General features: G+C 47.8%; 7 protein-coding genes across 7 annotated transcripts; 3 read left to right on the plus strand and 4 right to left on the minus strand.

The window, feature by feature from the left end:
- Window positions 1-1618: 1618 nt before the first annotated feature.
- On the minus strand, window positions 1619-2364 carry F4807DRAFT_462027 (uncharacterized protein; the record flags this gene model as incomplete). Its single annotated transcript, XM_048001768.1, has 2 exons — window positions 1619-1731; window positions 1788-2364. 2 exons carry the CDS (start codon window positions 2362-2364, stop codon window positions 1619-1621), a joined length of 690 nt encoding a protein of 229 aa, XP_047852452.1.
- Window positions 2365-4454: 2090 nt separating this feature from the next.
- On the plus strand, window positions 4455-4994 carry F4807DRAFT_462028 (uncharacterized protein; the record flags this gene model as incomplete). Its single annotated transcript, XM_048001769.1, has 1 exon — window positions 4455-4994. One exon carries the CDS (start codon window positions 4455-4457, stop codon window positions 4992-4994), a length of 540 nt encoding a protein of 179 aa, XP_047852453.1.
- A 106-nt stretch (window positions 4995-5100) lies between these two features.
- Window positions 5101-6337, minus strand: F4807DRAFT_159117 (mitochondrial K+-H+ exchange-related-domain-containing protein). The gene is made up of 2 exons (XM_047993315.1): window positions 5677-6337; window positions 5101-5613 (listed from the first exon to the last, which is right to left on the minus strand). Exons 1-2 carry the CDS (start codon window positions 6111-6113, stop codon window positions 5208-5210), a joined length of 843 nt encoding a protein of 280 aa, XP_047852454.1. The 5' UTR covers window positions 6114-6337; the 3' UTR covers window positions 5101-5207.
- A 354-nt stretch (window positions 6338-6691) lies between these two features.
- Window positions 6692-8826, plus strand: F4807DRAFT_432382 (uncharacterized protein). The gene has a single exon (XM_047998602.1). The coding sequence runs from the start codon at window positions 7417-7419 to the stop codon at window positions 8458-8460; it is 1044 nt and encodes a 347-aa protein (XP_047852455.1). The 5' UTR covers window positions 6692-7416; the 3' UTR covers window positions 8461-8826.
- A 298-nt stretch (window positions 8827-9124) lies between these two features.
- F4807DRAFT_432386 (Cullin-domain-containing protein) lies at window positions 9125-12699 on the plus strand. The gene is made up of 5 exons (XM_047998603.1): window positions 9125-9574; window positions 9633-9649; window positions 9698-9777; window positions 9832-11720; window positions 11789-12699. The coding sequence occupies exons 1-5, from the start codon at window positions 9443-9445 to the stop codon at window positions 11975-11977; spliced, it is 2307 nt and encodes a 768-aa protein (XP_047852456.1). The 5' UTR covers window positions 9125-9442; the 3' UTR covers window positions 11978-12699.
- Window positions 12700-13062: 363 nt separating this feature from the next.
- F4807DRAFT_159188 (transport protein Avl9-domain-containing protein) lies at window positions 13063-16041 on the minus strand. Its single transcript, XM_047993316.1, has 4 exons — window positions 15480-16041; window positions 14983-15409; window positions 14713-14925; window positions 13063-14663 (listed from the first exon to the last, which is right to left on the minus strand). Exons 1-4 carry the CDS (start codon window positions 15686-15688, stop codon window positions 13263-13265), a joined length of 2250 nt encoding a protein of 749 aa, XP_047852457.1. The 5' UTR covers window positions 15689-16041; the 3' UTR covers window positions 13063-13262.
- A 1888-nt stretch (window positions 16042-17929) lies between these two features.
- F4807DRAFT_452503 (vacuolar protein-sorting protein BRO1) lies at window positions 17930-21077 on the minus strand (the record flags this gene model as incomplete). The annotated part of the gene is made up of 4 exons (XM_048000334.1): window positions 17930-19048; window positions 19101-20252; window positions 20304-20733; window positions 20800-21077. The coding sequence occupies 4 exons, from the start codon at window positions 21075-21077 to the stop codon at window positions 17930-17932; spliced, it is 2979 nt and encodes a 992-aa protein (XP_047852458.1).
- Between the last annotated feature and the right edge of the window lie 241 nt (window positions 21078-21318).

Here is a 21318-nt window from a genome sequence, read left to right on the forward strand (position 1 = left end):
AGAGCGCATCTCAAGGGTTCCAGTAGTCTAATTAACGTTAGTGGAACGGGATCTGACTATGCCAGAGCCTGATATGTACCATATCTCGAGATATACCTTAGTTGCCATGGTTTTTCCCGTGTGAGTCCTGTGCCTCTTTGACTTTGTTACATCAGACTAGTCTATCAACTTGCTTGATCGCCGTCCAGGGTCGCCATGCCATCTTGTACTATGTAGCGTTTACTCGTGCTACCAAACGGGATATGGCATAACTCACTGGGTAACTTAGAAAGGAGGAAAGGCGTTTCCTATAATGACTAAGGCGATCTCCCTTCACACCTACGCCCACGAGGCATGCTTTAAACATAGGACTGAGAAGCATCATCTATATTGCGATGGAGTTGAAGTTAAGAAGTTCTCATGGCCAAAGCGCCGTCAACTTCTTGGCAAAGTCTTAACTAAACAGGGATCAGATGCGGGATGTCTACCGCCGGCTAGTCGGCAGCGCCAACTACGTAGGTGGAAGTGGGTTCGGGTTCTCGAATTCGATAGTCCCGTAAACAAAGATTTTCTCCCATCTTTCAGCTCTATCATTAAGAAGATTTGGGATCTACTAGGTACCCATCATTCGCTCAGATATTCGGAAGGATATGATCTCAACACGGCTATGTCTCTCAGCTCTATAATGGCGAGTGGGCTAGCCAATCATCCCGCCATATTTCTCATCTTGAAGCCCTCGAGCATCCAATCGGACCCCGGACCAACAAGGGTCTCTGTCACTTTCGAGAGATCTCCCAGCACGGCAATTAGGAAAGCCTAGACCAGGATCTTTCGATTGCCAACCCCGGGTTTCGCATGTACCCCAATTGCTTTTCTTGGACATCGGATGTGTTACAGATGCGACACACACAGGCCTAGGGCATGACTAAATTCCTTGATTGAGTATCGTCGATAAGCTCAAGTCATACCTATAGTCACTCTGGAAGTCGATGCATCCGAACGTGATATACAGTCGTATTCTAGTAGAATCTGAGTTCATCCGATCATATTCAGCTCAAACAATCTTGTTTGTCGGTCTCACTTGATCTGTTACTAGATGTGGCTATCCGAGTCATCATGCAGTGGCCCTCTGGCGGTGAGAAAATCACTATAATTAACCATAGATGATTCACATCGAAGGTTAAGCTAAAATGAAATAGACCTCATCGTGACTTGTTTCCCCTTGACTTAGAAACAACCCAACCTCACACTAATGGACCCTCAACTAGGTACCTAGCAGCGTCTAGCTTACTTAGTCCAATAAGCAGACGTGTCTTGGACGATGTGACTATCCAAGGTCATCACTTCATCTCATCTCGAAAGGATCGCCTGGCAAGGGTTAGGAGGTTTCAACAAAGAGTCACATCAAGGAGGCACGGTCGTCGAAACTATCCAAATGAAGAAAATCATTGTTGTTGATAACCAGACTATCCCTTGATTTATCTACCAGTGCTCTTCCTTGGCACGGAGTTCACTGTGGTATACGCCTAAATTACAATAATAGGCAGCGGACTGCAAATGCAGGCCTAGACATACTCCGACCATGCCCCTATTATCCCCGAAGCATACAAAATGCTAAGTATCTTGGTCTCATAACTTCTTAGTTACCCTTGGCGTTGTTCTGGCCCTTGCACTCTCTCTTGGTCATGACAGTGCGCTTGTTTGCACGAGCGGCCTGCTTGATGGTTGCGCTGATGGTTCGCTTGAAGATGTCTAGATGAAGTTAGCTCATTTCTGCTAAGAGACTTCGTTAGCAAGGGGTGACTTACTGAGGTTGAACTGGCCAAGGAGAAGCTCTTGTTGCAGGAGCTGCTGGATGGAGAACGAGTTGACGAGGCCGAGCTGCTGGAGTTGCTGGAGCTGTTGTAGCTGAAGGAGAAGCTGGATCTGGTTGCCAACGCCAATGCCACCGATGCTGCCAATGTTGAAGTCGCAGATGCCGAGGCCGAGCATGAGGTTTCCGATGTTCTGCTGCAGACTGCCCTCTAGGTTGTTGGGGTCGATGTTAATTCCATTGAGGTTCTCAAGGTCGCCGAGCTCTTGCTGGAGGTTCTGATCGTTCTGGTTATCGTCTTGGTTCTGCTCTTCGGCGTTCTGTTGGTCCTCAGCGTTCTGGTCATTGTTCGCGTTCTCGTCAGCGTTCTCTCCATCCTTGTTCTCCTCGGCTTGACCTGCATCGGCGACGTCGGTACCGTTGGCAGCGGCGGTGGCATTGTTGGCCAACTCGCCACGGCTGAAGACGGCGACTGAGCGCTGGCTGGGGGCAAATCCCTCAGCTGCAAGGATGCTCGGGAGGTAGGCGGTCAACGCCAAAGTAGCGAAAATGGGGCCTGACGTGAACTTCATCTTGACTTCGTAAATTAGGTAGGTAAGAAAATTACAAAAATGTACCGTTTCGAACGGGGATATTAAAGATAGTATAAGAATCAAAGGAGCGCAGCTCTAAATTAGGTGTATGATAGTGAACGAGGGATGTCTAGCAATCTGCCTGGATGAGAGAGAGTATTATGAGATCTTTGGCCTGGGAAACGGGCACATTATATCTTCGCTCTGGGAGCTGGCGATCACACCAACATCTGCTCAATCTTTATGGCATATTTTTTCTACCTGGAGATGGCTTCATAATGGCTTCACCACTTTGACTCGACGACTGAAACCCCACACAGCTTGGCGGCCGGTATCCCGCCGCCAGAAGACGGCTAGTATAAGATGCCGTGTATGTCTACGAAGATACGGCGCAACCCCGATATTTTTGGGTGGTAGGTACTACTGCGCCAAGCCTCCTGATCCTCTCGGAAGCCGTATTGGCGGCTCTGTTCCCAGACCACGCCGAATGTATATGCAGCATGTAGACTTGGGATGGTGTCATCCGGGGCACCTGTCAAGAGACGAGTTTATCTTACCAGATCTCTTGTGCATTGTTTCATACCGCTTCGATATGGAGGGTTACTATAAAATGTCTAGACTTGATGGGATGGCAGACAGGGGTTGCCACCACGCTAACAACCCATTTCCGGCTGGGCATTGTGCTCTGACCGTTTGCCTCCTGAGCCTGGGTATTCTGACACTGCAAAACCGCGAGATCGCCATCCCGAAGCTTCGTCCAATCAAATCGTCGTATGCATTATCCCATGCCCAGAAGGCTAGACTACACTGTAATGTCCTGATAATGAATCCTACACAACAATTTTGTCCCCGTCCGTAGACCTTCGCTCAAGTATCACTTAATTGTACGGGGACCTTGAGGAGATCAAGGAAATCTGGGTATTGTTTTGACGTTCATGAGCTCTATTCTCAGGCACCAGACTCATGATAGGCAGATCCCGCTAGAATGATCGTTGTTTGTGTGGGTTGAGGCAGTTTGCAAATCCAACTGTTGTTGAGGACCCCTTATTGATCGACAATTTAGGCACGTTATTATATAAGTATATATGGTATTCTAAGCGAAAACGACTTTGTTGGCGTATGTATATTTGGTATTCGTTACGTAGTGTAGTAGAAGTTGACTTGTGATGATGCTTGTCGAACCCATTTTCTCTGTGTACCTATATTAGTACGCATGGAACCACCATGTTTCTAGACTATCTAGGTATATTCGACACTAGAAGATTGTTGGTAACACAATAAAGCCAGGCTGAGTTGCTGGCTCAATTTGAATGTTTGTCTCTGGTCTCTTACATGTGACACTCATGGTGAGAATAATTACATAGACGTGTCGGATACACGATTCCCTTACGAGGTGATCCTTATATGCATGATACGATAACTCAAATAGCACGAAAGGGGTGATCCGTGGCGAAGGAAATCTCGAGGGAAAAGGAATCTTCTATGATAGCCCGAGGGAGAAGAGGCCACCAAGATATCACATGGATAAAAAGTCCATAATAGTGCTACTCCTTTTAGATACGTACCTAGGATGCTGTCGTTTAATGGAAATGAATCAGTCGTCGAGGTGTTACGAATGAAGGAATTAAAGGAGGTCTGACAGATTCTCTCAAGTTGCACTTAGATGATAAGACGTGAATAGAGACAAGTAGAAGGCTGTGAAGCCATATGCCGGCGCGGCGGTTAAGCAACCAATATACTTTATTACCGACAATTTGGTTACGCTCTAGACCGTGTTCTCTTCTGGTGATTGGCGTATACGTCCTATTAGTCCAGCCGTAGTTGCTTTCCCAAGGCTCAAGACGCGCCGTCTGGGCGGGATTCTTCCATGGCTTGAATAAGGACGCAAGGGAGGCGGATATAAGACATCTTGAGAAGATTTAACCTAACTCGGACCGGCACAACAATTGAATGTTACCGTCTTATAGTACTCGCCCGCTCTTTTCTTGGCGTCTTTGTTTGGGATATCAAAGAATAGCCATCTCCTAGAAAGCTTCAGTTAAGCTCGAAACCCTACATCTGGCTATCGTACACCCATCTGATCCGATAAAATGGCGATGGTTCCCTGGGCTTTACCCTCGAGAGAACAAACGTATATGCCACATACTTCTTCGCCTTTAAACCCGTCAAATCCCGAAGCATCACCGAGGCGAAAGAAGCGGAATGGAGCTGCAAAACACGAGCAGAGTCCTACGCAGAGGTTAATGCGTCAGAAAGCTGCCGTGGCATGGAAGACGATGTCGTCTCGGGGTCCTGCCAATGCAAGCTGCGCCAGAACTACAAATGACGACGACTATGATGGGATACCGGAAAAGCAAATGGATGATTCTCTTTCTACCCGCGCTCGCACAGAGCATCGCCCAGAGGGCAGATATCAGGACAACGGCCCAGGTGTACGACAAATTGATATGGAGAAGCAAGCACTTGCGGACGCGAGCTATCGGGAAGAATGGCTACCAGAGACGAATTACCCGTTGCGTTCGGTAACGACGAAGCGTTTAGTAATCATCATAGGGATTTTATGTGTTGTTGGAATCTTATCGGCAATACGTGTAGTCGCACTCAGTAGAATTCAAGCTTGGCGAACATGATTATTATACCTCTTGCTCGTCTCTTGCTCATGCGAGTGAGTAGCTTTGTTCTCTTCCCTCCCGTGGTAAATGTCACCAAAGAGTGACGAACCAGACCCGTCTATCTATCCCCATACCAGGTCCAGGTATTCCTTCTATATGTTCATGGCCGTACCGTCGTTAAACACCGCCCTATCGTCACGCATTACCCGTGGTCCTCTTTTTACCAATTCATCACTTCGTTTTGGTCGCATCTGGGGGTTTGGCCTTTTTTTCCTTTTCTCTTTGAATAGCTGTCTCGACTTGCCATATCGCCCTCTCGAGCTCAACTTCGAGTTCCGGGATTTCCAGTGCCCTGACAAGCTGCCGGCCCTTATCCTGCGAAAGGAGCAGCGTCTCGTCTTCGGAAACCTTCGAGGTATTGTCGGGTAGTGGTGTTGCTCCCCCTATATCTGCTTTCGAATCTTTCGGGAGGGCAAAATGGCCGAGAAGCGGCGTGTATATCGAGTTGAGAACTGGAGATGGCGATAAAGATAGGAGGTTGTTGTCGCAGAGAAATCGTATGTGCTTTCCACCCGCGAGGGCGCGCCAATGTGACCAAGCTCGGTACATTAGGTAGAAGAAAGGAAGGTTGGGTATTCTGGAGAACTGATTATTAGGAGGACATACATTTTGAATGCATACTTAGGGCCAATAAACCTACACCGGGACAAGAGCAAATGGTGCGCTGATTGGCATTCCAATAAGACACCATATTAATCTAGTTTTATGCAACGGCTCGCGGTCTGTGCCCAGCGCTCGTAGTACGTTTACCGCGTGTTTCGTGGGGATGATATCCTCGGGGTAAATAAGTTGATTTTTATCTTTTCCTAGGACCTCTTCCTCTCTTCGTTTGGTAGACAAGGGAGGCACTGATTTGAGACCCCATTCTTCAAAATGGATCCTTCTTAGTAAGGAGTTCCCATAAACGACGACTTTCTTTTGCCATCCTGCTTCTTTCTTCTCCCAACCGGACCAAAGTTTTGCGGCACGAACTGTAGCCTTGTCGACTATACTTTGCTTTTCTTTCGGCAAAACTTGGATCTTCTGGCAGTATAGCAACGTTCGCCGAGTCGAGATAGGTAAGAGGAAGAATTTCATTATTGCAGTAAAGGGCGAATATTAGATGGCAAATGCGACGGGCTCCTGTTACTTCATCTCTTGGAAAATTCTGTCGAAATCATGGTTGTCGCATGGTAGCAATAAAATATTTGTATGACGTTGAAATTGTAGCTTTTTTTTTAAAACCCTTGTCAGAAGAGTACCGTTAAGGTAGCAAATGAAGATGCGCTGGTGACGCATGTGAACCGGGATTGTGCTGTGGCTTGCACTTTGCGTATTTTGAACCTTGTGGATAGCTACCTAGGTACCTTCTAGATACCCCGGGTTTGTACGTCTAATGCGGCGGTACCAGAACGCAAAGACTACCCACGTGGGTCAGTAGAGGTAACGTTTATTAACATTAGGATAGCGCTCAATCTTAAAGACGGGAATAACTCTAACACAAGTCCCTAGGTAAATAAGATTAATAGAAATACATACGGGAATAAATCGTGAGGAACTCACACATTTCTGTGGCTGAAGGACAGGTACAGTAGCCATATCCAGATATACAGATATACATTGTTGTCCCACTTTTGAAACGAAACACAAATCCTTCCTAGCTTGAAGCTATGGCCTTCCCATCGACCATATGATCTTGTTAGTATATCCCTGCCAAGAAGAGCTCTCCCCGGCCAACGCGCCCAATCTGCTGGAGCTGACTTAATTTAATCATCTTGCGCTTTTGTGATCACATAAAGTTTGTCATCCATTCTCAAGCATACATAATTCTAACTTGCTATTCTCATCGTACCTATACGGTGCACACGAAAAGCTCTCTGTGTCGTGTACTATACCATCCGTATTTCCTTTTTCGTCTCCATTACCATTACATTTCATTGTTCCTTTCAAAACACGTCATGAGAGGGTCGTATTGTCCATGACATTGTTTAAATGATCCTTCCGCACCTACTTGACTTACCCGTGATCTCGAAGCGTTTAATCCCTTCTTCCACGGCCGATTAATAAGTAATTGTTTATATCCCTCTGCTTGACTACCGGGGTGGTTCTGCGCTTTGTTCTATTACCTCTATATCTTCACAGTCCGGCACGCGTTGGCGTTGGAAAAAGTTTGGGAGTCGGCGCCTACGAAAACGCGCACAGCACTACGTATCTTTTGGTGGCGGCTTTCTATTGAACGCTAATTCCCCACCTGTTCCGAGTTCCGAACGACATAAAGCTCCCAGCTATATGAGAGGATGACTGGCACTTCTGTCCGGCTAATCGATGACCGCGGACCCCTTTCAACTTTATTCTTACAAGAGTCTCACAACCCTATGAATTTGTCGCCTCAAACATTGAGATGAGCCGGAATCCTTTAAGGATTACTGTACCTGCTTGGGTGGAATTATACGACGAAGATGCACATGGCCCGAAGCAGGACAAGCATCTCAAGCCTCCCCAACCAAGCGTCCACCCAGAGCAGAGCAAGGGAAACCGGCCGTTGAGGAGGAGGGTATCGAAGGATGGCTATGTGGACTGGGTCGACGAAAAACATGATCGTGTATCCAAACTCCCGGTGTTCCTAAGGAAACGAGCCGACAGGCCAGGACGACGATGGGATCATTTACGCACGGCAGAGCCTGTGATTATGGGGCTTGGCTACCGAGCACCTAATGAAGACCCATACGAGAGATGGAGAGATTTCATTCAATCCTCTTCGTACGGCCGGAGTCCCGATGACGAGTTCGAGGTGGTACCTTATGAGACTCTGGAACAACAAATGCCGGGCCTCGACAAGCCGGTACGAAGTCCATTACATCCTCTAGATCCTAAGACTAAGGGGAGGTCTAGGAAGAAGACATGGATCATGAAGATTTCCAACTTCGTACTAAGGCACCCTATCGCACCACTCATCTTCCGTCTGATAGTCTTGATCACTTCGATCGCGGCCCTTGCCCTTGCGTGTAATATCTTCCAGAGAAACAAGAACCCGGAAATTTCAGCCGCAAATACCCCGGAGACATCACAGGCGATTGTCGCTATTGTCATCGACGTTGTCGCCATCCCTTACACTCTTTATATGACCTGGGATGAATACACGGGGAAACCTCTGGGCCTTCGACCCCCGGCGCAAAAGGTGTCTCTTACACTCTTGGACCTCGTTTTCATCGTGTTAAAATCTTCTAGTACGGCGCTGGCGTTCGAAGCATTGGTGTATCATAGCGGCGACGGCTTATCAACAAACGCTGGCTCGTCGGAGATGGAAGATGTGTCTTTACATCTGGCTAGGGGGCTTGCAGCGCTGACGCTAGTAGGGCTGATCGCCTGGATTCTGAATTTCACTATCAATGTGTTCAGACTTGCGGAGAAGCTCGGTGGGATAGATAATGTGCATGAAAAATGAACCATGCAAGCAGATGAATAAATATATCTTAAAGTCATACTATCACGATATCTTATAATGAATCTGGGCGGGTCAAAATAGGGTACAATGTAGGTATAAGGTGGTAGGAGATACAGTACCTATATGGAGCAACGAAAATCAAGTATTATGTAATACAGTAGGTATTCAAAGTACCCGTGTATCTTTTGGAGGGGCAGTTGCGTCCGCTTTAGGTACCTAGATACGTTAACCTAGTTGAGTGTTGAAGGTGGGGGCGGAGGCGGTAACAACGCACTAGCCTCATTAGGTGACTAGGATTGTCGTCTCTGCCGGGTCATTTTTGGAGTGATGCTCTTGTCTGCCTTAACTCCCAGGTCTTAACTCCTAGTAAATCTGTTGCGGCGACCTGGAAATCTAACTCCATCCATTCTTTCACAGAGCAGTGACCTCAGATCAATTTCCACGTCGCCCAATTTTTATCACGACTGAGCATTTCGTCGATCGCGTCGTGTTATTTTCCAGCTCCTATATTTATTTCCGTCCTTTTTTTCTAGAGTAACTGCGTCACCGACCGTTTGAGATTGTGAATCTTTCGACTCAGGTCACGGGTCTGGAAGATTCACGCCAGGCTGCCAGATTGGCAGACACTTGTATGTTTCGGGTGGCTCTTTCCTACACAATATTGCTCTTGCCTTCCCTTCTCTTCACACTGTTGATTTTGAAATCGTACACGCAACGCGACTTGCGCCTGCCTTCTCTTTCCCTTCCTTTCCTTTCTGCAAACTCTACAAAACAATAACCACCCCACTTCGTTCACTCTTTAATCATTCACCTTCTTTCCTCCCATTCATTTCTTCTAGTCCTCACTAACTTGACTTCTTAACACCAGCCTATCTAGAGAACTCACCCCTCCCCATAACACCACAAACATTAGCGCCGACCTGCCCATCATCTTTACCTGATATCCTCTTCGGAGGAAAGCTCTTCCGAATCGTCCGTCGCCATGTCTGTAACGGCGACTCGATCGATGCCTCCGGTACCGAACCGGGAGGATATCGTGCAAACATGGGAATACCTTCAGGCCGGTATTTCTAAGATTATGGTTAATCTGCAAGATGGCATGGACATGACAACGGTATGTTTTCTAGAAGCCCCTCGTGTCTTTTTATTCCACGGCTGACCTTTCAATCTAGTACATGGGCATTTACACGTGAGCTTATTCCCCCTCCGACCTCTTTGCCGCAAACTGACAAAATAGTGCCGTCCACAACTTCTGCACATCTCAGAAAGCTGTTGGCCTGGGAAGTTCTAACGCCGTAGGCCAGGCTCATAGAGGAGGTATTGACCCTAGCTTTTCCAATCAACTTGCTCTCGCTGACAATCCCATCGTAGCCCACCTCCTCGGCGAAGATCTGTACAGGAAGCTTAAGGAGTACTTGACCGATCATCTGAACGGACTCTACGAACAGTCCAAGGCGCACACCGATGAGGCGCTGCTGACCTTCTACATTAGAGAGTGGAACAGGTACACTGTCGCCGCGAAGTATATCCATCACCTCTTCCGTTATCTTAACCGGCACTGGGTTAAGAGAGAGATGGATGAAGGGAAGAAGAACACGTACGATGTGTACACACTGCATCTGTACCAGTGGCGCACTGAGTTCTTTACCCTTGTCAACAAGAAAGTCATGGATGCTGTACTCATGTTGGTCGAGAAGCAGAGAAATGGCGAGACCATAGAGCACCGACAAATCAAGCAGGTCGTCGATTCCTTCGTATCCCTCGGTCTCGACGAGCACGATGCCACCAAGTCGACTCTCGACACATATCGCTTCCATTTCGAGAAGCCCTTCCTCGCTGCGACCGAGGATTTCTACAAAGCCGAATCTAAGCAATTCGTTGCGGAGAATAGTGTCGTGGAATACATGAAGAAGGCGGAGACTCGATTATCCGAAGAGGAGGAGCGTGTGCGCATGTACCTCCACAACGACATAGCATTGCCTCTGAAGAAGACATGCAATAAGGCGCTGATCGCTGATCACTCGGCAATGCTACGAGACGAGTTCCAGGTCCTGTTGGACAACGATCGAGAGGATGATATGGCCCGTATGTACAATCTGCTTTCCAGAATTCCAGACGGCTTGGAACCTCTCAGACAGAAGTTCGAGACTCACGTTCGGAACGCTGGCCTTAATGCTGTTGCTAAGGTGGCTTCGGACGCTGAGAAGCTGGAGCCTAAGGTCTACGTCGAGGCCTTGCTCGAGACGCATACACGGTATCAGGGTCTAGTCAAGCGCGCGTTTGCAGATGAGCCGGAATTCACTCGATCTTTGGACAATGCTTGCAGAGAGTTTGTGAACCGCAATGATATTTGCAAGGCAGGAAGCAGCAAATCTCCTGAACTCCTCGCCAAGTACACCGATGTACTATTGCGCAAGAGCGGAACTGGAGTGGAAGAAGCGGAGCTCGACACTACTCTGACACAAATAATGACTGTGTTCAAGTACATTGAGGACAAGGATGTTTTCCAGAAGTTCTACTCGAGAATGTTAGCTCGACGGCTCGTACATAGCAGTTCTTCTTCCGATGACGCCGAGACCAGCATGATCAGTAAGCTTAAGGAGGCGTGTGGCTTCGAGTACACAAACAAGCTTCAGCGCATGTTCCAGGACATGCAAATTTCCAAGGATCTAAACACCGGATTCAAAGAGCACACCAAGGGCCTCCAGTTAGAGAAGCAACCACTTGACTCTACGTACTCAATCTTAGGAACTAGCTTCTGGCCGCTGACACCTCCTAACACGACCTTCAGTCCGCCGGCTGAAATCCAATCGGATATCGACCGGTTCACGCTCTTCTATAGAAACAAGCACGAGGGTCGTAAGCTTACTTGGCTATGGCAGCTTTGCAAAGGAGAACTCAAGACCGGGTACTGCAAAGCCTCGAAGACGCCTTTTACATTCCAAGTTAGCGTGTACCAGATGGCGGTTCTCTTGATGTTTAACTCTAAGGACGCCCATTCGTACGAGGATATCGCATCAGTCACCCAGTTAAGTAGCGAGGCATTAGATCCTGGTATTGGTATTCTTCTCAAAGCCAAGGTTCTACATATGAAACCCGACGGCGAGAAGCCTGGTCCCGGAAAGATGTTCCATCTTAACTACGATTTCAAGAATAAGAAGATCCGAGTCAACCTAAATATCGCCACCAAGTCCGAGCAGAAACAAGAAGAGGCAGACACCAACAAGACCATTGAGGAGGACCGACAGCTAGTATTACAAGTATGTTCATTCCAGTTTTGCTTTCCGGTTGTATCATTGTATCTCTTCAAGTGCTAACCATGATTTAGTCTTCTATTGTGCGAATCATGAAGGCGCGAAAGAAGTTGAAGCACGCTCAGCTCGTTGGCGATACCATCAACCAGATCAAGTCCCGCTTCGTCCCTAGAGTGGGCGATATCAAGAAGTGCATTGAGATTCTTCTTGATAAGGAATATCTGGAACGTTTGGAAGACGACGAGCTTGGTTATCTTGCCTAATTCAGGGGATTTCATATACCCCGTTCGGAGAAAAGTTGCATTAATCCTACGCATATATCCCTAGTATTTCCCTCTTCCAGCATTTGTTTCCCGGTGGCGACTTAATGCTCGTCATCACACATTCCGAGGGCGTGAAATCAAAACTTGGGGGTTGGTTCTCCATATGAAATCGGATAGGGTTGGTTGGTTGGAAGATTTTCGAGGCGGGCAACACGGACGATTCCTGAATTTACGCATACGACGAGACTCCGATAATTGTCAAGTCTCCCGACTCTCGGTACTAGGAGGTGGAGGATGGAATGGGGCTGCTGCATATGGTTGACGACGCGACGAAATTGGCAGCCCAGAAATTGGTGGCACGCACTCATGGGGGAGATGTAGTCCCCATTTGACCATAGAACCTCGGATCCCACTTTGATGAACGCATTGCTCTTACCCACGATTACCGTTGCTTCTAGCCTTGCCAACGAACCGAGTTCGCTCGGCTAGTGATCGCAAGTCTAAGCAGGCTAGGACTCCGGTACATCTCTTGCTATACCGATACGTGTCGAAGCAACCCCCCAAAATTAGTAGACACGAACGAATAAACTCGCTAGATACGCATTGGCATCTTCACCGTGAATGTTTTCCTTCTTGATTGTACGTAGACCTAGTCACATATACCATTTTCATTTCCCGGTAGTGTTGTAACTCATAATCAATGTACAAAGTAATGGTTCATACCTCAGAATTAGTAAATCGCCGAGGCCTTAGTGTTTGAAATCAATGACCATGTAGGCAGCTGAGATAAAACAAGTAGTCTACCCATGTAATCTATTATGTTATAACAAGTCATACCAAGTCCTAACGGAAACGACATTTCAGTATTGGGTACTTTTGCTCTCATCGTGATTCATGATTCGTCTTCGAATTTCAAATTCATTCCAATTCATTTCATCTCATCCTACCTAATTCGGCTGTGGGCCATCGTCTTTTCCCCTATTCTGTCCCTAATGGTGTTTAGAGAGGGAGACATGTATAATATAGTAGTTGTAAGTACTTCACAACCCTTCATCTCATCCGCGTATCTTGCCACGTCCCCTTAGCCATTCCGTCAAGTACCGGTAAGTACAGCTGCGCCGCGAAAATCTCATCCAAGTCTTGCTGCTCTGCTCTGTCTGGCTCTCCGATCATTGCTTCTTATGGAGCCTGCATTCTTATCCAATTGATGCCACAAGTACCATGTTATCTCCCTTTCTACTATCATCTCTTTGTGGTCGTCTCTTCTATAGGAAGATAGAAATCTTCATATATATTCGCCGCTAGCGGTTGTCTCTGCCGCTACTTTCGGCTCTTCTCTCTTGGCTTCACTTGTTTCTTCGCCCTTCTCATCCTTCTCGTTCGCAGCTACTTCGGCAACTTTTTTCGAAGCGATTTTCGCAGCGTCAATATGCTCATCCGCTCCTTCCACCTTCGAACCGTTGACCGCATCATTACGTTCCGGAGTCGGAGCGGTCTTCCGGACACTAGCCGGACTAGAGGTCCCGCTCTCCGTCGAACCCGCAGCATCAAGCATGCTCTCTCCAAAACTATCTTGGGTAAGTGGTCTCCTATCAGTACCCTCGCTGGCACGGTGCTGTACATCCGACATCTGGATCTTTTCGGTCGAAGTAAACCCAGGAGATGAGAGCGCCGGGCTGCTAAGGGGCGTGGCGTTCTTTTCGCTGTTTGAATCTGTGTTAAACCCTCTCGACAGCCGTTTGCTACCAAATCCCCATCCGCCGGTGCTAGCGCTTCCGCTGGATCGGCCCCAACCCTGCTTCCGTTTCTGATCGGCCCACGAAGTCCAGCTTCCGATATATGCGCCGGCCCTCGCGCTGACTGAGCTCCCTGTTTGCTGCGCCTTTCCGGGGTCTGCGTCGGGTGTTGCGGAGCCGTTCTTTTCTGCTGCCTGGGATTCTTCGGCGCGCTTCCTTTGCGCTTCGCGGAGAGCTTCCATATCTGCATACAGTTTGTTAAACATAGTACTCGCTTTATCGCGTCCTGCAGCTAGGTTCCTCCCCAGAACCTCCTTGCCAACTGCGAACCTCTCGTCCAGATGGAGGTCTTGAACCTGTTGCTGGATCCGCCGCTGAACATCGTCGACGGTGAGCCCCCCGGCACAGGGGTGCTTCGGTTCAACGATGTCGAACAGGTGCGAATCCGTATGCGCGTTCCACATGCGATAGTTCTCCGTCCTCATCCAATATTCAACCCATTCGTTGCTAAAATCCACAGACGGGTCTCCGTCAATATGCGGAAGAAGGGCCTTGGGGTTATGGCCATTCTGGGTGAGATAATTATGATATTTAACCGAAGAGATGAGGGATAAGAGATATTCTTCAAATTGAAGCCGGATGAATTCTTCGCTGCCGCGATACCCCATTGTTTTCGGCCGACCTGGATTCGTGTCGTCCCATGTATCGTTCACTTCTTGCGTGATAAAATCAATCCACCGCCTATCAGAATGTGAGAGCGCCAATGCGGTGCGCAGTGAGGTGGAGGTAATATTGATCGTGTTCTCGTCGAGATTGATTAGTATATCGCTATATCGGTCCCTTTGCTGTAATAGTAGTGAATTTGTGCTGCCAACTATATACGATTTTGTGCCGAAGTCCGCTAGGATATCTAATTGTTGCAAGGGTGTGTACGGCCCAAACAAACTCCCCTATGTCTGGTCAACGCGCGTTTGGTGTTAAAGGGAGGAATAAATTCACCTTGCCAAATATCTGCAGTGGTAACCCCATGTACGAGAGTAGTGAATTTCGGTCACTAGACCTCAAACTTGTTGGCTGACTTAGATTTTTCTCGTAGTTGTTCAGGTCTGGACCTGCACAGTCTTGGAGGTTCCTAAGTAAACCCGGTATTAAGGAGATGAGGGAGAACTGCATCATGCATAGACGCTCACACCGCGAGCCGAAGAAGAGCATCTAAGTGACTTGTAAGTTCTAAGTCGGGACACGACCGAATTGTATTGGGTTACCCACCTTCGGCTGCAGGAGACAACATTTCAACAGCACTAAAGTCTGCCATCGGAATTCCCTCACCAGTTCTCGGAGGCTCATTCCCAAGTACTGATCTCTGTCGACATCCTCGTTCATCTGGCCGCGTGTCTTTTCATCAGCAAGGCTCTCTTGAAATCTCCGCAATATTTCGGTATCACTGAACTCGCGTTGAGCAAACCAGGCACTGGTAACGATGGATAGTCGCTCCCTAAGCATGCCGAAGAATTGCGGGCTGTCTGCTATCACCACAACCGCCTTCTGAACCGTCGAACGCGTCACATCAGCAGGCCGAACAAGCAATTGCGAGGCATCTAGCTGCCTTGTGCACGATATGCCAAAGAGCGAGGTTGCAGGAGAATCGTCGGTGGCCGGTCGCAAAAGGGTGAAATACGAGAAGTCTTCGGTCGATCTACGTACACCGATTGGCTTGTTAGTGCTAGATACCTAGGAATACGTGCCATACCAAAAATCTAACTCACGCGTGAGCCCCGTCGCTCAAAGCCATGAATGGGAGCAACGTCCAGTCATAGTCGGCTGCTGGGTCTTGTCCTTCAGCTACGCCAAACCATCTCTCGACCTCGGGGCCTCTATGGTGGTGGAAGTCTACGACCGTCACCAGCGGTATGAAGCCGGCCACCTTACTCGCCTCTCCGCCCTCCCCAGTGCTGTTGGAACCCGGGGTAGCCATTGCGAAGCTTCGAAAATCTAGACACTGGCGATATTATGGACGGAGGGTCGCGTACGTATAAGCTCGAAAGTGGTACTACTGTCGGCGGTGAATACGGAGAGGCGGATCGTAGATGATGCTGAGGTGGTAACAACACTTGTTCCTGACCGTAGGTGGAGCAATAACGGCAGAGCGGCAATCTATCCAACGGGATTCAATATTTCCATATAGCTAATACCCGCCTGGTTTAGGGGCTCGGACGGAACGGATAGGGGCGGTGAACTGCTTGGTGGCATACAGAGGTCCCGGGAGGTAGATCGATTCGAAAGCACGCTAGCCAACGAGACTCTGGTATAGGACAAGACCCCGACGCTTTAATAAAGAGGTAACATAAAGATATCTGAACAACTAAAAGGCCAGAGATGAATTAAAGTCGAGACGAAGTTGGACCAGACTAGCAAAGGAGAGTTGTTGATGCCAATGGCCGTTATCCGGTCCAAGTGTAAGCCTGGTTCCAGAAATCTGACCCTGACAATTGTGTTTTTTTCCCACCGACGACGGCCAAGAAACTTAGCAGGAAAGTACTTCGAGTACTTCGTAGTCCAGTAACGATGACAAGGAAACAAGAGGTCAGATAGATCAGAATAGTCGAGCTTAGCGTCACACAAGTGCCATTGGTGGAGTAATATACATGATCTTCAATGCCTCTTGCGGCATCGAGATATCGTCATGTAACTATCAGAGAGGTAGAGAGGTAGAGAGAGAGAAATATGTATACCGATGTCGATGGCTGGATGGCTAGACCGCAATGTTTATTATTGTTCATGGGAAATGGGAGAAATTCAAAAAAATAAAAAATAAAAAGATTGGATAATATTGATTCGCTTTTAGGTGGTCCCACGCAGCTTCCACGCCAATGAATTAGCGATGGTCAAGCGCTACCTCCAGTACGACGTACGAGATCCCACTTACCCTCCGTTTAATCATCGGTGAATCATCGCCTTCAACACCGACGGAACAGTCCTACCTATTTACTTAATTCATACTAGCGTAGACAGAAGCTACAGGTCGCTCCAATCACGTGTGATTATTGAGAAGTAATTAAGTTTCTTTAGCAATAAATCTTTTATCGATACAGAACTTATACTTGGGATCCATATTGTTGGGACATCGAATTATACTTCCAGTGTTCAACATCGAGTCTGCTTTTAGAAACACTAAACTATAATAGCACCATCTTCGTAATCTCAATTCTATATCAGAATCTACCTGAATATCACAATTCAAGGAAGAGTCTATCTTTAGTTTTCTCGCAACCGCGCTCTCCCCCTCGTCTAAGCTGCCTAGGTCGGTTTAGAGTGCTACAAGATGTGGCGATATGCCATGCCAACTGTCTTGCATTGCATAAACGACCTCAACTTATCATAGCCCTTCCCGGCATCGCGACATTAACTCTATTGCCAAGACCCCAACTGTTCTGTTTCTTTCCTTCATTTCCTTCTCTTTCTCTTCTAATTACATTCCTTCTTCTCCGAAACTACCTACCGATCCTGCAAGTTCGACGGGGAATCCCACCTGCTATGTATCTGTGTACAGATGATCTGTAGGTATATAGTATGTTATATGGATGTAAGTATGTTACCTATCACCCAGCATATCACTAACCGGCAATTTTTGAAACGCTTATATGTATATACATGCAAGTATAGACATCCCTATAAGTTTCGGCGAGTAGTTACTATAAAAGACCGACTTGCATATTCACTCATCCGTGCCAATGGGACAAGATCTGCATTCTCCAAGTTCAACAATGTTTGCTAGACCCGATGAAAGCGTCAAGGGTTCTCTGCCTGCTTCCTTCCATCATGCATGTTGCCGAGACAAGCTGTAAGTGAACCCGAGCCCGACTTCTATCGTGGGGTTGTAGTCCTTTCGATTGCATCAATATGACCTCGAGTGTTAGTCGACAGTTAGCTTGATCCTTGAAAGCCATCACTTATTACATAATCCAGACATAACAACATCATGTTTGTATCAAACCGATATCTAAGTTTTCAACTCGATTAATGAGCCAATACCTTAGAGACCTGTCGGCTTAAATAGATACATATTAGACATCACATCCCAAAATCTGGTAGACTACTAGTATTTCTAGACTTGCTATCTGAGTACTTTTTCCATGGACAGTTGGCTGGCTTCCCAAAATCTAATAGTATCATTGCTCGTATTTTCCTCGTCAATGTCATAACCCTGCTTCTTTCTCTATTTCCAAGCATTCAACCCCGCCCATGGATCATTCTGTGGTTGCGCCGACCGAGGAACTGAGCTTTGAGGTTGCCCATACGCATACTCCTGCGGCTGCTGTGAGTAATGGATGGTCTGCTGCGGTCCTAAGGGCGGAGGTCCGGGAGGAGGTGGAGGCGGTACGAAGCCGGGAGGCATGTACTGTTGCGAAGCTTGGACTTGTGGGTTTCCGTAGGTACTGTATTGGTTCTGCGCGAAGGAAGTCTGGTTTGGCGGAGGTGAGGCAGGGCCTCTGCTACCTACACCAAGCCCGAATGTAGTCTGGTTCGGCGGCGGCGACGCAGGTCCGGGATTCCGGCCCCAGCTACTAGGATTATATGCTGCTTGGCCAAAGGGCTGGTTGTTTTGTTGAGGATTGGGAGTATATGACTGCTGCGGCGTAGATGCGTAAGTAGTGCTTGGTGGAGGGTTAGAAAAGCTAGGATAGCTGGCCTGGTTTGGTGGCGGAGATGTTGGCATCTGATATTGACCAGTGACGTTGCTTTGAGGATAACGAGGGGTACTCGAAAAAGACAGCGGCGTTGGCACGGGCCGCGTCGAGCCTGGTTTCGGCGGTGGTGATGCGTTAGGATCCATAGACATACGCTCCATCAGGCCACGCAGTCTTTCCCGTTCAGCTTCAGCTTGCGTGCTCTTGTTCGCGGCTATCTCTTGCTCGATCTGATTGAGTAATTGGGAACCTTCAGCCCTCCTGTTATTGACGAATGTCTCGACGTTCTTCTCCAGGCTATCAACAGTCTCTTTCATCTCGGTGTACCAATTCTTTGCGCCTTGTAACCCAGATTCGAGGTCGAGAAACTCTTGATACGCCCTCTTATACTTATTGACCACCGAATTCCTTTGTCGTTGCAGGACTTCATACTTGCTTCGTTCCGAACGTACACGCTTATCCTGAAGAAGATGGCTGAACGTTGCTTGCAATTCCTTCATAAGTGAGGCCTGCTTATGGTTTGCCTGCGAAATCCGATCCTGGCGAGGGCGGAACTTCTCTAGTTCGGACTGGAACAATTCTTTCTCAAAGTTTGGTATGGATTTCTTGTTCAAAATCAGAATTTGTGAGATATCATCGTTGTGGACCTAATTCGATTAGTCAAATAGTATACGGATGCCGAGAATTTTTCATTCTCACCTTTTCCTTAAGATCTTTCAATACTTGGTTTCGTTCCCTCTTTACTAGGTCTAGCTTTTTAAGAATGCCCTCAACCCTAGCAATCTGTTCCGCAACACTCGGACTATCATCCTCAAAGTCAGCATCTAGTAGATTCGGCTCGCCGCTTGCTGGGCTCGTTGCGTTACTAGACTTTCCCCTGACTCTGTTAACGGCCATTTGGAATAATGAATCGACTTCGCCTGTTTGCGCAGCATTCCGCATCTCCTCAAAGTCCACTTCGTTTTGACGAAATTTGGCGTACAGCTGGCCGTCGCTCTTCGCTGCTTCGTCCAAGGCTTCCCTATAGTTCCGGATATTTCCTCGCAGCGTAGTAGTAAGCCGTGAGCTAGGCTGCTGTGTCCACTCACTCTCATACTTCGATCTCATTTTCTCGCAAACACTCTCTTCCATATCGAGTTGTTTCGAGCACCTATCCAGAACTGTCATTATCGCGTCTTTGTCTATACGTAACGTGTCGAATATCGATATTGGATTTTCATGCCCTGCGACATCGTCGCACCAAGTCTGGAACTCCGAATCTGGCCGGATATCCTGATCGATACCTCCTTTCAGCACGTTCAAAGAGCCCGGCAGCTTGAGATAATCCAAACTCGTCGCCATCTCAACGTCGGCCATATCGACTCTCTGGGCCTCCGCACGTACTAGTTTTGCTTTCTCCTCATCGTACAAGCTAGCAGACTCGGTAACTGTGAACGGGACGATCTTTGAGAATAAATCCGGACCAGTAATACGTTGGATGTCCTGGCCAGCATAAAGCTCGTTCACCGGTATTGGCTTGGCGGCTGGCAATTTCGGCACTGGGATCAAACTAGCCTCCGCGGGAACAGTCTGGTGATAGATATAATCATTGTCTTTTATCAACTCTTTCAACTTCTCCTGGATTGTGGTTAAGTTCCGCTTCGTGATTTCTGCTAGCAAGGTCCCCGTATCAGCACTTAGATTTGCGCTAGGCGGCATGGTGTTAGGGAAGTTATTAGCTATCTTATTAGCTTCCTTAGCATGCGTTTCAGCCGTCGTGAGCCTTGCGACAGCAACGCCGTACGAATTAGCATCTTCATCAGCAAGCGCTTGATAATACTGCGCATTCGACGTCATCAAACTCGCTTTGATCTGAATAAAAGTTAATGATGCACTCTACCCTTTCAAGGACTGGATACCTACCTGGGTAAATAGGAGCCAGACTTTCTCAAAGATAGCCTTGGTGACATTTTCTTGAACGCCTTCCAGTGCTTGCTGGTATAGATAGGCGGCCTGACTAGACAACTTCGCTAGTAGACCTACCTTCTTTTGGTCGGCAACTTGTTTCTCGAGGAAGATTTCTTGAGCTTGCGCAAGCATTATTTGTATCAAAGTCTTGACAGTCTCCCGGCTCAAGTCGGAGGATGGCGCATGTAAGAAATTCTCGTTTATGTAGGTGAACATGCCAGCAGAGGCCTGGAAAGAGTGGTATGCGGTCTTGAGGCCAGTTTCTTCAGATCGGGTTTGGTTGGCGGCGTGACAGGATAGAACAGCGGATATGTTGAATATTATGGAAGCTTTCTCGAACGCAAGCGAGTATTGGGACGTGGACTTGTGAGTAAACGCATCAAACCTGCCATCTTCAAGTTAGATCACCAGTTTTGTGCCGCGTATCATTTTAGCAAAGCGACATCCATACCATGTAAATGAGATCTTGATGTGCTGTTCATCGACGGGGAAACGAAGGTCCAATAACTCGAGTTGGCCATAGTATCTGTATAACAAGTCCCTCCCAGCAGTGCTGTCTTTGCCAGCACCTCTCATGTCCTGGCGCAAGCGGTTGAGTGTTGCGCATTCTTCCGCATATCTTTCGGGGTCGTCGCCATATGTGTCTCTAATATACGTCTTCAGCGGGGTAATCCAATCGATCTCGTTGGTAGCCTTCAGAGGCACCGAGATCATGGGAGTCTGCGTCATGGTGGACGATGTGAGCTGTGGTAGGGCACGCCAACCCAGCGACTTTGCTCTTTCTAAAGGTATCGGGCTTCGTTTCTCATAGAAGGGGTTTGGCGTCGCGAATACGAAGGGAAGCTTTGTCGATTACGATGTCGCAAGAGTCTTGGTCCGAATTAATTACCCAGAAGCTGTTTGGCAATGGAAATCGATGCACACGCCAACATGCTGTCGCTAAAAAGCAATGTCGTAAAGGTGAACGGCT

The sequence above is a fragment of the Annulohypoxylon truncatum genome, assembly GCF_022578515.1.
Source record: "Annulohypoxylon truncatum strain CBS 140777 unplaced genomic scaffold F4807scaffold_24, whole genome shotgun sequence".
Lineage (NCBI taxonomy): Eukaryota > Fungi > Ascomycota > Sordariomycetes > Xylariales > Hypoxylaceae > Annulohypoxylon > Annulohypoxylon truncatum.

Coding starts and splice junctions, on each gene's coding strand:
- F4807DRAFT_159117 (XM_047993315.1), bottom strand. CDS start 6,113: ATGAAATTCTTCCTCTTACCTATCTCGACTCGGCGAACGTTGCTATAC. Junction 5,614..5,676: donor CCATTTGCTCTTGTCCCGGT/GTAGGTTTATTG, acceptor TCAGTTCTCCAG/AATACCCAACCTTCCTTTCT.
- F4807DRAFT_432382 (XM_047998602.1), top strand. CDS start 7,417: ATGAGCCGGAATCCTTTAAGGATTACTGTACCTGCTTGGGTGGAATTA.
- F4807DRAFT_432386 (XM_047998603.1), top strand. CDS start 9,443: ATGTCTGTAACGGCGACTCGATCGATGCCTCCGGTACCGAACCGGGAG. Junction 9,778..9,831: donor AGGCCAGGCTCATAGAGGAG/GTATTGACCCTA, acceptor ATCCCATCGTAG/CCCACCTCCTCGGCGAAGAT. Junction 11,721..11,788: donor ACCGACAGCTAGTATTACAA/GTATGTTCATTC, acceptor ACCATGATTTAG/TCTTCTATTGTGCGAATCAT.
- F4807DRAFT_159188 (XM_047993316.1), bottom strand. CDS start 15,688: ATGGCTACCCCGGGTTCCAACAGCACTGGGGAGGGCGGAGAGGCGAGT. Junction 14,926..14,982: donor GTTGTCTCCTGCAGCCGAAG/GTGGGTAACCCA, acceptor CAAGTCACTTAG/ATGCTCTTCTTCGGCTCGCG. Junction 14,664..14,712: donor CACTGCAGATATTTGGCAAG/GTGAATTTATTC, acceptor GACCAGACATAG/GGGAGTTTGTTTGGGCCGTA.